This window comes from Coregonus lavaretus (assembly GCF_964263955.1).
Source record: "Coregonus lavaretus genome assembly, contig: HAP1_SCAFFOLD_435, whole genome shotgun sequence".
NCBI lineage: Eukaryota > Metazoa > Chordata > Actinopteri > Salmoniformes > Salmonidae > Coregonus > Coregonus lavaretus.
This window is the reverse complement of record NW_028163374.1, coordinates 83,170-94,583: the sequence shown is the minus strand read 5'-3', so window position 1 is coordinate 94,583 and position 11,414 is coordinate 83,170. Positions and strand designations below refer to the sequence as shown.

At 41.9% G+C, this 11,414-nt stretch overlaps 2 protein-coding genes across 2 annotated transcripts; both read right to left on the bottom strand.

Moving 5' to 3' along the window:
• Positions 1 to 3,959: 3,959 nt before the first annotated feature.
• On the bottom strand, positions 3,960 to 5,848 carry LOC311118204 (uncharacterized protein; the record flags this gene model as incomplete). The annotated part of the gene is made up of 1 exon (XM_084193050.1): positions 3,960 to 5,848. The coding sequence occupies exon 1, from the start codon at positions 4,962 to 4,964 to the stop codon at positions 3,960 to 3,962; it is 1,005 nt and encodes a 334-aa protein (XP_084049176.1). The 5' UTR covers positions 4,965 to 5,848.
• A 572-nt stretch (positions 5,849 to 6,420) lies between these two features.
• LOC311118203 (uncharacterized protein) lies at positions 6,421 to 10,474 on the bottom strand. Its single transcript, XM_084193049.1, has 5 exons — positions 10,195 to 10,474; positions 8,718 to 10,117; positions 8,359 to 8,468; positions 7,686 to 7,779; positions 6,421 to 7,415 (listed from the first exon to the last, which is right to left on the bottom strand). Exons 1-5 carry the CDS (start codon positions 10,225 to 10,227, stop codon positions 7,271 to 7,273), a joined length of 1,782 nt encoding a protein of 593 aa, XP_084049175.1. The 5' UTR covers positions 10,228 to 10,474; the 3' UTR covers positions 6,421 to 7,270.
• Between the last annotated feature and the right edge of the window lie 940 nt (positions 10,475 to 11,414).

Genomic DNA, 11,414 nt, shown 5'->3' with positions numbered 1-11,414 from the left:
GCAAGATATAGCCAGATATAGCCAGATATAGCCAGATATAGTCAGATATAGCCAGATATAGCCATGCAGATATAGCCAGATATAGCCAGATATAGCCATGCAGATATAGCCAGATATAGCCAGATATAGCCATGCAGATATAGCCAGATATAGCCAGATATAGCCAGATATAGCCAGATATAGCCAGATATAGCCATGCAGATATAGCCAGATATAGCCATGCAGATATAGCCATGCAGATATAGCCAGATATAGCCAGATATAGCCAGATATAGCCAGATATAGCCAGAGATAGCCAGATATAGCCAGATATAGCCAGATATAGCCAGATATAGCCAGATATAGCCATGCATATATAGCCATGCAGATATAGCCAGATACAGCCAGATATAGCCAGATATAGCCAGATATAGCCAGATATAGCCAGATATAGCCAGATATAGCCAGATATAGCCATGCAGATATAGCCAGATATAGCCAGATATAGCCAGATATAGCCAGATATAGCCAGATATAGTCAGATATAGCCATGCAGATATAGCCAGATATAGCCAGATATAGCTAGATATAGCCAGATATAGCCAGATATAGCCAGATATTGCCAGATATAGCCAGATATAGCCAGATATAGCCAGATATAGCCAGATATGGCCAGATATAGTCAGATATAGCCATGCAGATATAGCCAGATATAGCCAGATATAGCCAGATATAGCCAGATATAGCCAGATATTGCCAGATATAGCCAGATATAGCCAGATATAGCCAGATATAGCCAGATATAGCCAGATATAGCCAGATATAGCCATGCAGATATAGCCAGATATAGCCAGATATAGCCATGCAGATATAGCCAGATATAGCCAGATATAGCCAGATATAGCCAGATATAGCCAGAGATAGCCAGATATAGCCAGATATAGCCAGATATAGCCAGATATAGCCAGATATAGCCATGCAGATATAGCCATGCAGATATAGCCAGATACAGCCAGATATAGCCAGATATAGCCAGATATAGCCAGATATAGCCAGATATAGCCAGTTATAGCCAGATATAGCCAGATATAGCCAGATATAGCCATGCAGATATAGCCAGATATAGCCAGATATAGCCAGATATAGCCAGATATAGCCAGATATAGTCAGATATAGCCATGCAGATATAGCCAGATATAGCCAGATATAGCCAGATATAGCCAGATATTGCCAGATATAGCCAGATATAGCCAGATATAGCCAGATATAGCCAGATATAGCCAGATATAGCCAGATATAGTCAGATATAGCCATGCAGATATAGCCAGATATAGCCAGATATAGCCAGATATAGCCAGATATAGCCAGATATTGCCAGATATAGCCAGATATAGCCAGATATAGCCAGATATAGCCAGATATAGCCAGATATAGCCAGATATAGCCATGCAGATATAGCCAGATATAGCCAGATATAGCCAGATATAGCCAGATATAGCCAGATATAGCCAGATATAGCCAGATATAGCCATGCAGATATAGCCAGATATAGCCAGATATAGCCAGATATAGCCAGATATAGCCAGATATAGCCAGATATAGCCAGATATAGCCAGATATAGCCATGCAGATATAGCCAGATATAGCCAGATATAGCCAGATATAGCCAGATATAGCCAGATATAGCCAGATATTGCCAGATATAGCCAGATATAGCCAGATATAGCCAGATATAGCCAGATATAGCCAGATATAGCCAGATATAGCCATGCAGATATAGCCAGATATAGCCAGATATAGCCATATATAGCCAGATATAGCCAGATATAGCCAGATATAGCCAGATATAGCCAGATATAGCCATGCAGATATAGCCAGATATAGTCAGATATAGCCAGATATAGCCAGATATAGCCAGATATAGCCAGATATAGCCAGATATAGCCAGATATAGCCAGATATAGCCAGATATAGCCATGCAGATATAGCCAGATATAGCCAGATATAGCCAGATATAGCCAGATATAGCCAGATATAGCCAGATATAGTCAGATATAGCCAGATATAGCCAGATATAGCCAGATATAGCCAGATATAGCCATGCAGATATAGTCAGATATAGCCAGATATAGCCAGATATAGCCAGATATAGCCAGATATAGCCAGATATAGCCAGATATAGCCAGATATAGTCAGATATAGCCAGATATAGCCAGATATAGCCAGATATAGCCAGATATAGCCATGCAGATATAGCCAGATATAGTCAGATATAGCCAGATATAGCCAGATATAGCCAGATATAGCCAGATATAGCCAGATATAGTCAGATATAGCCAGATATAGCCAGATATAGCCAGATATAGCCAGATATAGCCAGATATAGCCAGATATACCCAGATATAGCCAGATATAGCCAGATATAGCCAGATATAGTCAGATATAGCCAGATATAGCCAGATATAGCCAGATATAGTCAGATATAGCCAGATATAGCCAGATATAGCCATGCAGATATAGCCAGATATAGCCAGATATAGCAAGATATAGCCAGATATAGCCAGATATAGCCAGATATAGTCAGATATAGCCAGATATAGCCATGCAGATATAGCCAGATATAGCCAGATATAGCCAGATATAGCCAGATATAGCCATGCAGATATAGCCAGATATAGCCAGATATAGCCATGCAGATATAGCCAGATATAGCCAGATATAGCCAGATATAGCCAGATATAGCCAGATATAGCCATGCAGATATAGCCAGATATAGCCATGCAGATATAGCCATGCAGATATAGCCAGATATAGCCAGATATAGTCAGATATAGCCAGATATTGTCAGATATAGCCAGATATAGTCAGATATAGCCAGATATAGTCAGATATAGCCAGATATAGCCATGCAGATATAGTCAGATATAGCCAGATATAGCCAGATATAGCCAGATATAGCCAGATATAGCCATGCAGATATAGTCAGATATAGCCAGATATAGCCAGATATAGCCAGATATAGTCAGATATAGCCAGATATAGTCAGATATAGCCAGATATAGCCAGATATAGCCAGATATAGCCAGATATAGCCATGCAGATATAGCCATGCAGATATAGCCAGATATAGCCAGATATAGCCAGATATAGCCAGATATAGCCAGATATAGCCAGATATAGCCAGATATAGCCATGCAGATATAGCCAGATATAGCCAGATATAGCCATGCAGATATAGCCAGATAAAGTCAGATATAGCCAGATATAGTCAGATATAGCCAGATATAGCCAGATATAGCCAGATATAGCCAGATATAGCCATGCAGATATAGCCATGCAGATATAGCCAGATATAGCCAGATATAGCCAGATATAGCCAGATATAGCCAGATATAGCCATGCAGATATAGCCAGATATAGCCATGCAGATATAGCCATGCAGATATAGCCATGCAGATATAGCCATGCAGATATAGCCAGATATAGCCAGATATAGCCAGATATAGCCAGATATAGCCATGCAGATATAGCCAGATATAGCCAGATATAGCCAGATATTGCCAGATATAGCCAGATATAGCCAGATATAGCGGGATACAAAATCCCATCTGGTTTGCACTTAGTGGGACTATAATTTGTTTTTCAACAGGACAATGACCCTTGTGTGACTTGTGTGTGTTGCAAATATAACTTACTCACAAGGGTGTGTGATAATTAGCCAAATGTCGTTAAAAATCAACTGATAATATTTCATTATAAAGGCATTATTTACACAAAATAAAGGCCTCAAACCACATTTGTATTGCAAAACATTTTTTTCGTTGGCCACTAACCTTTTGTTAGAAATTTTGACTCAATTGACATCTTGAAAACATAAAATGTTCTATTTGAAGCATTTGTTTCATTGAATAGATACAAATCTATGAAAGGTGGGTTTCCCTGATGAATCCACGTCAATACAGAATTCACTATCGATTAAGCTACTTGTCACCAAGTTGCTGCAAGAGTTCATTTGCTATAAGGCTGGAGTTGGGGAGAGAGCGCAGTTTGTGGTACTCCGGATGAAAGCTCAAGAGATGCGCAGCGCCCATCGAATGGAGCGAGGCCGGGGACAGAAATGAAGATCCCGGGACCAAAGCTTGGCCCACTGTGGAGGCTGAGCGGCGTGTTGTATCGAAATTCTCAAAGCTAATAGACTGAGGTGGAATAAACGTATTTTGGACAACGTTCGAATTCCTTGATAAAAGTGAGGAGAGCGCGGGCAAGATGCTGCTCACTGGTGGGATGCTTTGGTTAGAAACCGAATGATGTTCGCTGCCCAAGTGATGGTACAATTCTAAACCGGGTACCTGAAAATGACACGGCCCTATCCCGTGCGTCCCGTAGAAGGAGAATCCAGGGAGCACGCTGCTGCGCTCGAGCGGGCACGGGGTGTCCATCATCCCAAATCGGAAATGCTGCCGTTTGAAACGTTTCCTCCGCCGAAGGAAGCTCCCGTTCTCGAACATATGAGACGACATAGGGTCTAACGTCCAGTAGTTCCCTTTCCCGGGGTTACCGGGCTCCCGGGGCATTTTGACGAAGCAGTCGTTGAGGGACAAGTTGTGACGGATGGAGTTCTGCCACGCGGGGAACTTCTCCCGGTAATACGCGAAGCGCTGACTGATGAAGTCACATATCTCCGACAGAGTCAGTCTCTTCTTCGGGCTCTGGAGAATTGCCATGGTGATAAGAGCGATGTAGGAGTACGGAGGTTTCACAGGGGCAGCGCTTCTCCCTGTGCACTTTGGCGTAAAGTCACCGTCATCCTCCGTATCCTTCGCTGGCTGTTTTGGAGACAAGGACGCAGCGCTTTGCTGCTCCAAATCGGTCCCGTCTTCTTTGGTCAAGGATACATACTCCTGGTTTCGTGTAGCTTTGTTCCCTTTTCCCTCCAAGTCGATATCGGCCCTCTCCATGAGCTCCAGCTCTCCTTCCAGCGTCATAATCCTCTCGCGGGTCCGGTGCCACCTGCATGCGCCAACAGGCGAGATGAGGATCCTCGGGTCGGACACACGCTACGGGCCTGCCTCCTGCCTTTTCGCTTTTCATTAACAAAAAAAAAGAAAACCCAGCTGCACCAAAATACTTTTCACCTCCCCTCCTCCGTCCCCCTGCTCCTTCTCCTCTTCAGTCCTGAAAATAATTACGACAAATACTTACTAAAATAAACATCCATCACAAGAAGTCAAAACAATCATTAGGCCTACAAAAGTGTTTTTGATCTTGGGGAGAAATAACTTATGGAATAAAGAATAGGCCATTAGACAACGTTGATGTTCAACACACAATGACACATTAGGACATAGGCTACACTTAATAAATAAATAGTATTTGGGGCTTGTTGTCATTATACACTCAATAAAAATGCACTTTGTTGTACTAAAATCAGAAGCCTGATTGTAATAATTTGCATAAAGTAACTGGATAGGGCTGTAGGTATACTATTTTCTGATATGTTACGGGTGATGGGGGAACTATTGTCAGTTTTCTTCGATACATTTAACAGTTAACAGGACTCAATAATATATCCCGTTTTCCCATTTGTAAAACCATTATTGAATACCTACAGCCCTTTATTTTAATAGAATCTGTCTACCACAACAAATGCCAATCCTATCCAGTTCTCTATTCATAGCATTCTTTTATGATGGATTTTATTTCACTCGAGAGTCGAATATGGTCAAAACTGTATTGTTTTCTGAAAGGAGAAATGAAATGAAGAAGCACTGAACTGGAGAGCTAGGACAAAATGACTTCGGTGCCAGTGCGCACGTGCTGCGCTTTTATGCGTGGTCTCTATGCAGTAATGCATAAACATTGTAACCGTTTTAAAGCCACTAGCTTACTGGATATAGTAAAATCAATTACAATTCATAATGTATTAGCCATTCTTTCCATGTTGTTTATGGCCAGCTATAACGAATATTATATTATTTAACAAAATGTTATGATAGGCTACTTATCTATACATGTGAAAGACAACACGCTGGCAGTGGCCAGATTTTAATTTTAAACTGGTCTATACCAAATACTTCATGAGAATTCCAATATTTCCAGCAGGTCCCAAAATCAGTCGATAACTGTGCTTGGGAAGTGGGTGGCCATACACATGGCAAATACTGTGTGGCTATTATTTCTGATTATGCACTTTTCTGATGTGAAACAGACACATTGGGCAAAAGTAAAGAGCGTTTCACTACAGGCACAAAATATTGCACAGCCCAGGTTGTGTTTATTCCTGCTGCAGGAGTGTCTGCTGTTAAACTTGCCTCTTTCTTATTTTGATACATTTTAAAGTCCCACTAATTGCATTTAATTTAAGCATACAAACTTGAACATTCCTGAGGTAATTCTCACAAATCAGTTTGAATATGGTTCCATATCAATTTATATAAAAATAATGCATCCATTTTTCAGATTCCTCATTATAAACCAAGTTGTAGGCACACATTCAGAGGATTGAGAGATAAAATGAAAACAAACCAGATAAGATATTTTAACAAGAACTTTATGCACACCAAACCCAAAAGTGTAGCACACTAACACAAACGTTTCTTTCTGACAGGAAACAGTAAATATATGGAACTGCTTCATCCCTAATCCAGCCAGTTAATGCTAAGGGCTGTCCAGAAACAACAAGAAAAGGAAAAGAAAAAAATATATATATACAAACTCAACAAGAACAACAGATAATATATCACAACTTCATTTACCTTAATGTAACATATAAACTGGATAGCACCAAGGTCTAGTAAACAAGGAGAGTAAACAATCCAAAATGGCTACCTATTCCCAGTATAGCAGTGCACCGTCTTTGGCCAGAGCCATGGGTCCTTCGTCCCTATAGTGCACTACTGTTGGCCAGAGATTCCCAATTCCCTGTATAGTGCATTACTTTTGTCAGAGTTGTTTCGGACACAGACAGTCTATTGTCAACAGACACAGCCTCCAAGCAGAAAGACACTCTTCTCCTATTGGACTCCTTCTTCCTAAAGTGACGAGTGCACGCTACAGTGCTAAAAGCAGCAAGACCCGAGCCAGATCAGTCAGACTGTGACCCACCATGGCTCAGCCAACACTGTGACCCACCATGGCTCAGCCAAACAACACTGTGACCCACTATGAAATGATGTCATGTAATAATTATCAAATAACTTAATGAGTCTCAAAGTCAGGAGGTGGGGCCAATGACCTTGTACCTGGAGGGGGATTGGCTGTGGTATCAGTGTCTAGGACCTCATGCCAAGGCCTAAGTGTGTTCCCTTCCCCTATCAGGTGGAGTGCTTGCGGTGGGACGTAGTAAGTTTCCACATTTGAAGCAGCATGAGTTGGAGTTTCCCTCCTTCCTAGGGATGTGCCAACACTGCAGGCAGCGTACCTTGTACTTCTTATACCTGAGGAGTAAGCAGACATGGAGGAGAATAACAGGGGATATAGGTTACACTGACTGTTGGCCTTACATGTCCTTCAAGTCCTAATTCTGTCCACAGCTCACATACGGGGTTGCGTGATATTGTGGTCATCAAAGCCATCAATGTCATCAACGTCACGGTCACCATATACTATAATTACAGGGTCAGAGTTCATGGCCACGTGACCTGACCAGGAGAAACTCTGGGCCGTATCGATGTGCTTGATAATGCACTGTATTTAATGGGACTCACCTTATTCCACAGGCGTTACACAACGGGGTCCCGTCCTCAGCATCTCTCCACAGGGGTGTCTTCCTGGTGCAGCAGGAGGCACAGATCTTATTCTCTGATGGGGAGAAAGGAGTGACTATCAGCACAAACAAATAGGCCTTGTGCCATAATCCTCCTAAATAGGTTGTAGAATAATGAAATGATATGTTTCAATGACTCAGTATATGGCTTCTCTTTCATTTTATTTCCTTTTAGGTGCACAGCGAGTGCGAGTGCAAAATCACAACCTGATCTTGCTGCCTTTAACACTGTACACTATGTTACTCATTAAAGTATGACTGTAAATCGCTTTGGATAAAAGCGTCTGCTAAATGGCATATTATTATTATAATAAAGTCTTAGGATGTTTACACAGCAGTTTCCCAAAATACCTCCTCTAAAACTCCCCCTCATCAAATGTATTCCACCTGTCTATGGTTCTAGTTCAAGTGTTTGATTTGTGTTGTAATGGTACCCCCTCCTGGATTACTTGAGTATAAATATTTCTACATAGAACATCCAGTCCCTGCAAATAACCTCTCATGAACCCTTTTTTCTAAGAGTGTAGTGTTCGGCCTATTTCTATGGATCTGGTATTGTTTTGTGCAGTAGTGGCGCCCCCTCCTGGTGAAGAGTGGTATATATTGTTAGTCACTGGAGGAGGGGTCGCTCTCTTCAGAGCTGCTGGTCCTCATGGAACTCTGGGATGAACGGGACCTGCCTGCCCTCGGTGACCTCCGGGTCGGACCACTAGAGGGCTCTTCACTAGAAGACACGCAGGCATACACACACAGCTTTATAAAGCAGTTCATTTGTAGAGAACATTGTGAGATATTTTACAACAATATATTGCATAGGGAAATGTGTAACATACAAATTGAATTTCATATAATACTTTATTACCTAAGGCAGCTCTAAATAATATAATAAATGTATTTGTACATATTAATATATTTTTTAAGCACTTTCAGTTATGGGGAGAAAGAGCCATGCATACTTTGACATCAACCATACCTGTACTTCCTGGAGGTGATGAGAAGGCGATATTGCTCCCTGCTGTCGTCCAGCTCTGTCTGCATCCGGAACGTCACTCCCTGGAAGTCTGGGTCCCCAACATCCACACTCCGGCTGGGATTGGGCTGCTTCCTCGGGGCCTTGGTGGTCCTCCACATGGGGTTAGATGGAGAGGGAGACTGGGGGGCTGGGGGGAGAGTGTCCATGTCATCCTCCATGTCCATGCAGCTTTGGGTGAGGTCCAATGGATAGTCTGTAATAAGACTGGCATCTTGTATTATGTCTGTGTCCTCTTCCATGCAGCGTTCATTGAGCTCTGCTTTGCTGCCTGGAAAAATGGCATCTCGAACTGACTTTGCGTTCACACTCACAGACCCTGCTTCACTGTTCAATATGAGCAACATAGTACGAGGGGAGTTTGGGGGTGGTGGCATGTCTTCCTTGGGGTCAAAGGTGAAACATATGTTTGAGTTGAAGTCCACGGTCATGTCAAGGTTCAGCTCTTCTGGGCCTGGATGTATGCATGTCCTGGCGTCTATGGAGGGAGATGATAGACTTGCTGCATCCTTAATTGTAGCTACTTTGTGGTCAAGCGGTTGACCAAATAGGTTTATATATGATACAGATGGATGTTTAACTGATACTTTGTATTTTGCCTCAGGACGGGCCTCCTTCAGTGTGTTGTCTTCTTTGACTAAGGCACAGAGGACCTTTCTGCTTTCTTCACTCACAGACAATCCATCACCGCCAAGACAAAACGTGACTCCTGTGTCTTTGTTCATCACAACCTCAGATTCTGAATCTCCCACACCAGGTTTAGTGTTGTAGCTGCCATTGACATCCGGTGATGTCTGAGAATTGGTACCTGGACTTGTGGGTGAGCAATCACCACCTCCACCCAACTCACCAATCTCTCCCCTGGACCTGTCATGAGGATGGGGAAAATCCCCCCTGGTACTGACTAGAGTGGGGCAGACAGGGACTGTGTTCTTACTGCACCCCACACCTTCAGTAGGATGATCGTCAGAGTCTATAGGAACCAACTGAGCCCTAGCTGAGGCCCCCTCCTCTTGGTCGTCTGAATGGAGGAGTCTCTCACACTGCATGTTGATCAGACTCATCAACTCCCATGGACTGCTGCTACTATGACGGCTGGGCAGGACTGAGTTTGTATGGCTCCTATGTTGTTTTAAGTCATCTTTTCGCTGGTTATGAAGGCTCGTAAGAGAGGAATTGTGCTGAGGAGGATAAGGCCTATGATCAGACACTTGATCCTTTTTAGACCTTTCATTTGATACAGGTGTACTAGGCTTTAAGTCTATGGAGTGGTTGTGGACAGGGGTGGGAGTTGCTAACTTGGTGGCTTCTTGGATGAGGTAGAGGATGGTGGACTGGGTCACCTGAAGAAGAAGAAAAGGAAGAAGAAGACTCAACCACACACTGAGATAATATTGACCCACTCACACAACACACACACCTGCAGACCCTCCTGGGTGTCCGGATCTTCCATGGTCCCTTGGCTGCCTGGTCTGTAGGTGGCTGCCTGGTCTGTAGGTGGCTGCCTGGTCTGTAGGTGGCTGCCTGGTCTGTAGGTGACTGCCTGGTCTGTAGGTGGCTGCCTGGTCTGTAGGTGGCTGCTGTGCTCATGTCGATTTGCCCATCTTGTGGAAAGGAAACAATTGGACAGTGTTTACTATACTATTAAGTGACAATATAGGTTTGAATGTAAATACTGTATGTTTTATTGTTAAAGTAGAATTATAGTTATCACCTGAATATATATACACTTCCTAAATAAAAACAAATACTTACAAATTACAATAAGTGATTAAACATTATACTTGATTTCATTATACTCTGTGGTGGAAAAGTACCCAACTGTCATACTTGAGTAAAAGTAAAGATACCTTAATAGAAAATTACTCAAGTAAAAGTGAAAGTCACACAGTAAAATACTACTTGCGTAAAAGTCTTAAAGATATTTGGTTTTAAATATATTTAAGTATCAAAAGTAAAAGTATACATAATTTCAAATTGCTTATATTAAGCAAACCAGACGGCACAATTGTATTTTTGTAAATTGCTTGCGGATGGCCAGGGGCCCACTCCAATACTCGGACATAATTTACAAACGAAGCATTTGGGTTTAGTGAGTCTGTCAGATCAGATGCAGTAGGCATGACCAGGGATAAGTGCGTGAATTTGACCATTTTCCTGTCCTGCTAAGCATAAAAAATGTAACTAATATTTTTGGGTGTCAGGGAAACTGTATGGAGTAAAAAGTACATTATTTTCTTTAGGAATGTAGTGAAGTAAAAGTAAAAGTAGTCAAAAATATAAATAGTAAAGTACAGATACCCCAAAAAACTACTTAAGTAGTACTTTAAAACCACTGATTATACTGTCATAATTCAAGTTAAAAAGATTGTTACGTAGCCTGTTAGTAGCCTACTAACTTCTAGAACAGTCGGAATTAGCTGTTAAAATCAAACTACCTTCGTGAGCAGAGCTAGAATTAATGGCCCAACAAAACTTGAAAGTCTTTAGCAAATAATGAGTAAGCCTACAATGACATTCTAACTAACGTATACGATATAGCCTATTGATACACACTTACTTTGTCAAATTGTATCAATTTCTCCTCAAAATGTAACCATCTGCGTTCTAGTATTTGATAGATGTCCTGAATGAGGATGA

What these genes read in the sequence shown, in the direction of transcription:
- LOC311118203 (XM_084193049.1), bottom strand. Translation starts at nt 10,227, where the DNA reads ATGGAAGATCCGGACACCCAGGAGGGTCTGCAG. An exon ending in ACACCCAGGAGGGTCTGCAG is followed by an intron (nt 10,118 to 10,194) that starts GTGTGTGTGTTG and finishes CTTCTTCTTCAG; the next exon opens with GTGACCCAGTCCACCATCCT. An exon ending in ATCACCTCCAGGAAGTACAG is followed by an intron (nt 8,469 to 8,717) that starts GTATGGTTGATG and finishes CGTGTCTTCTAG; the next exon opens with TGAAGAGCCCTCTAGTGGTC.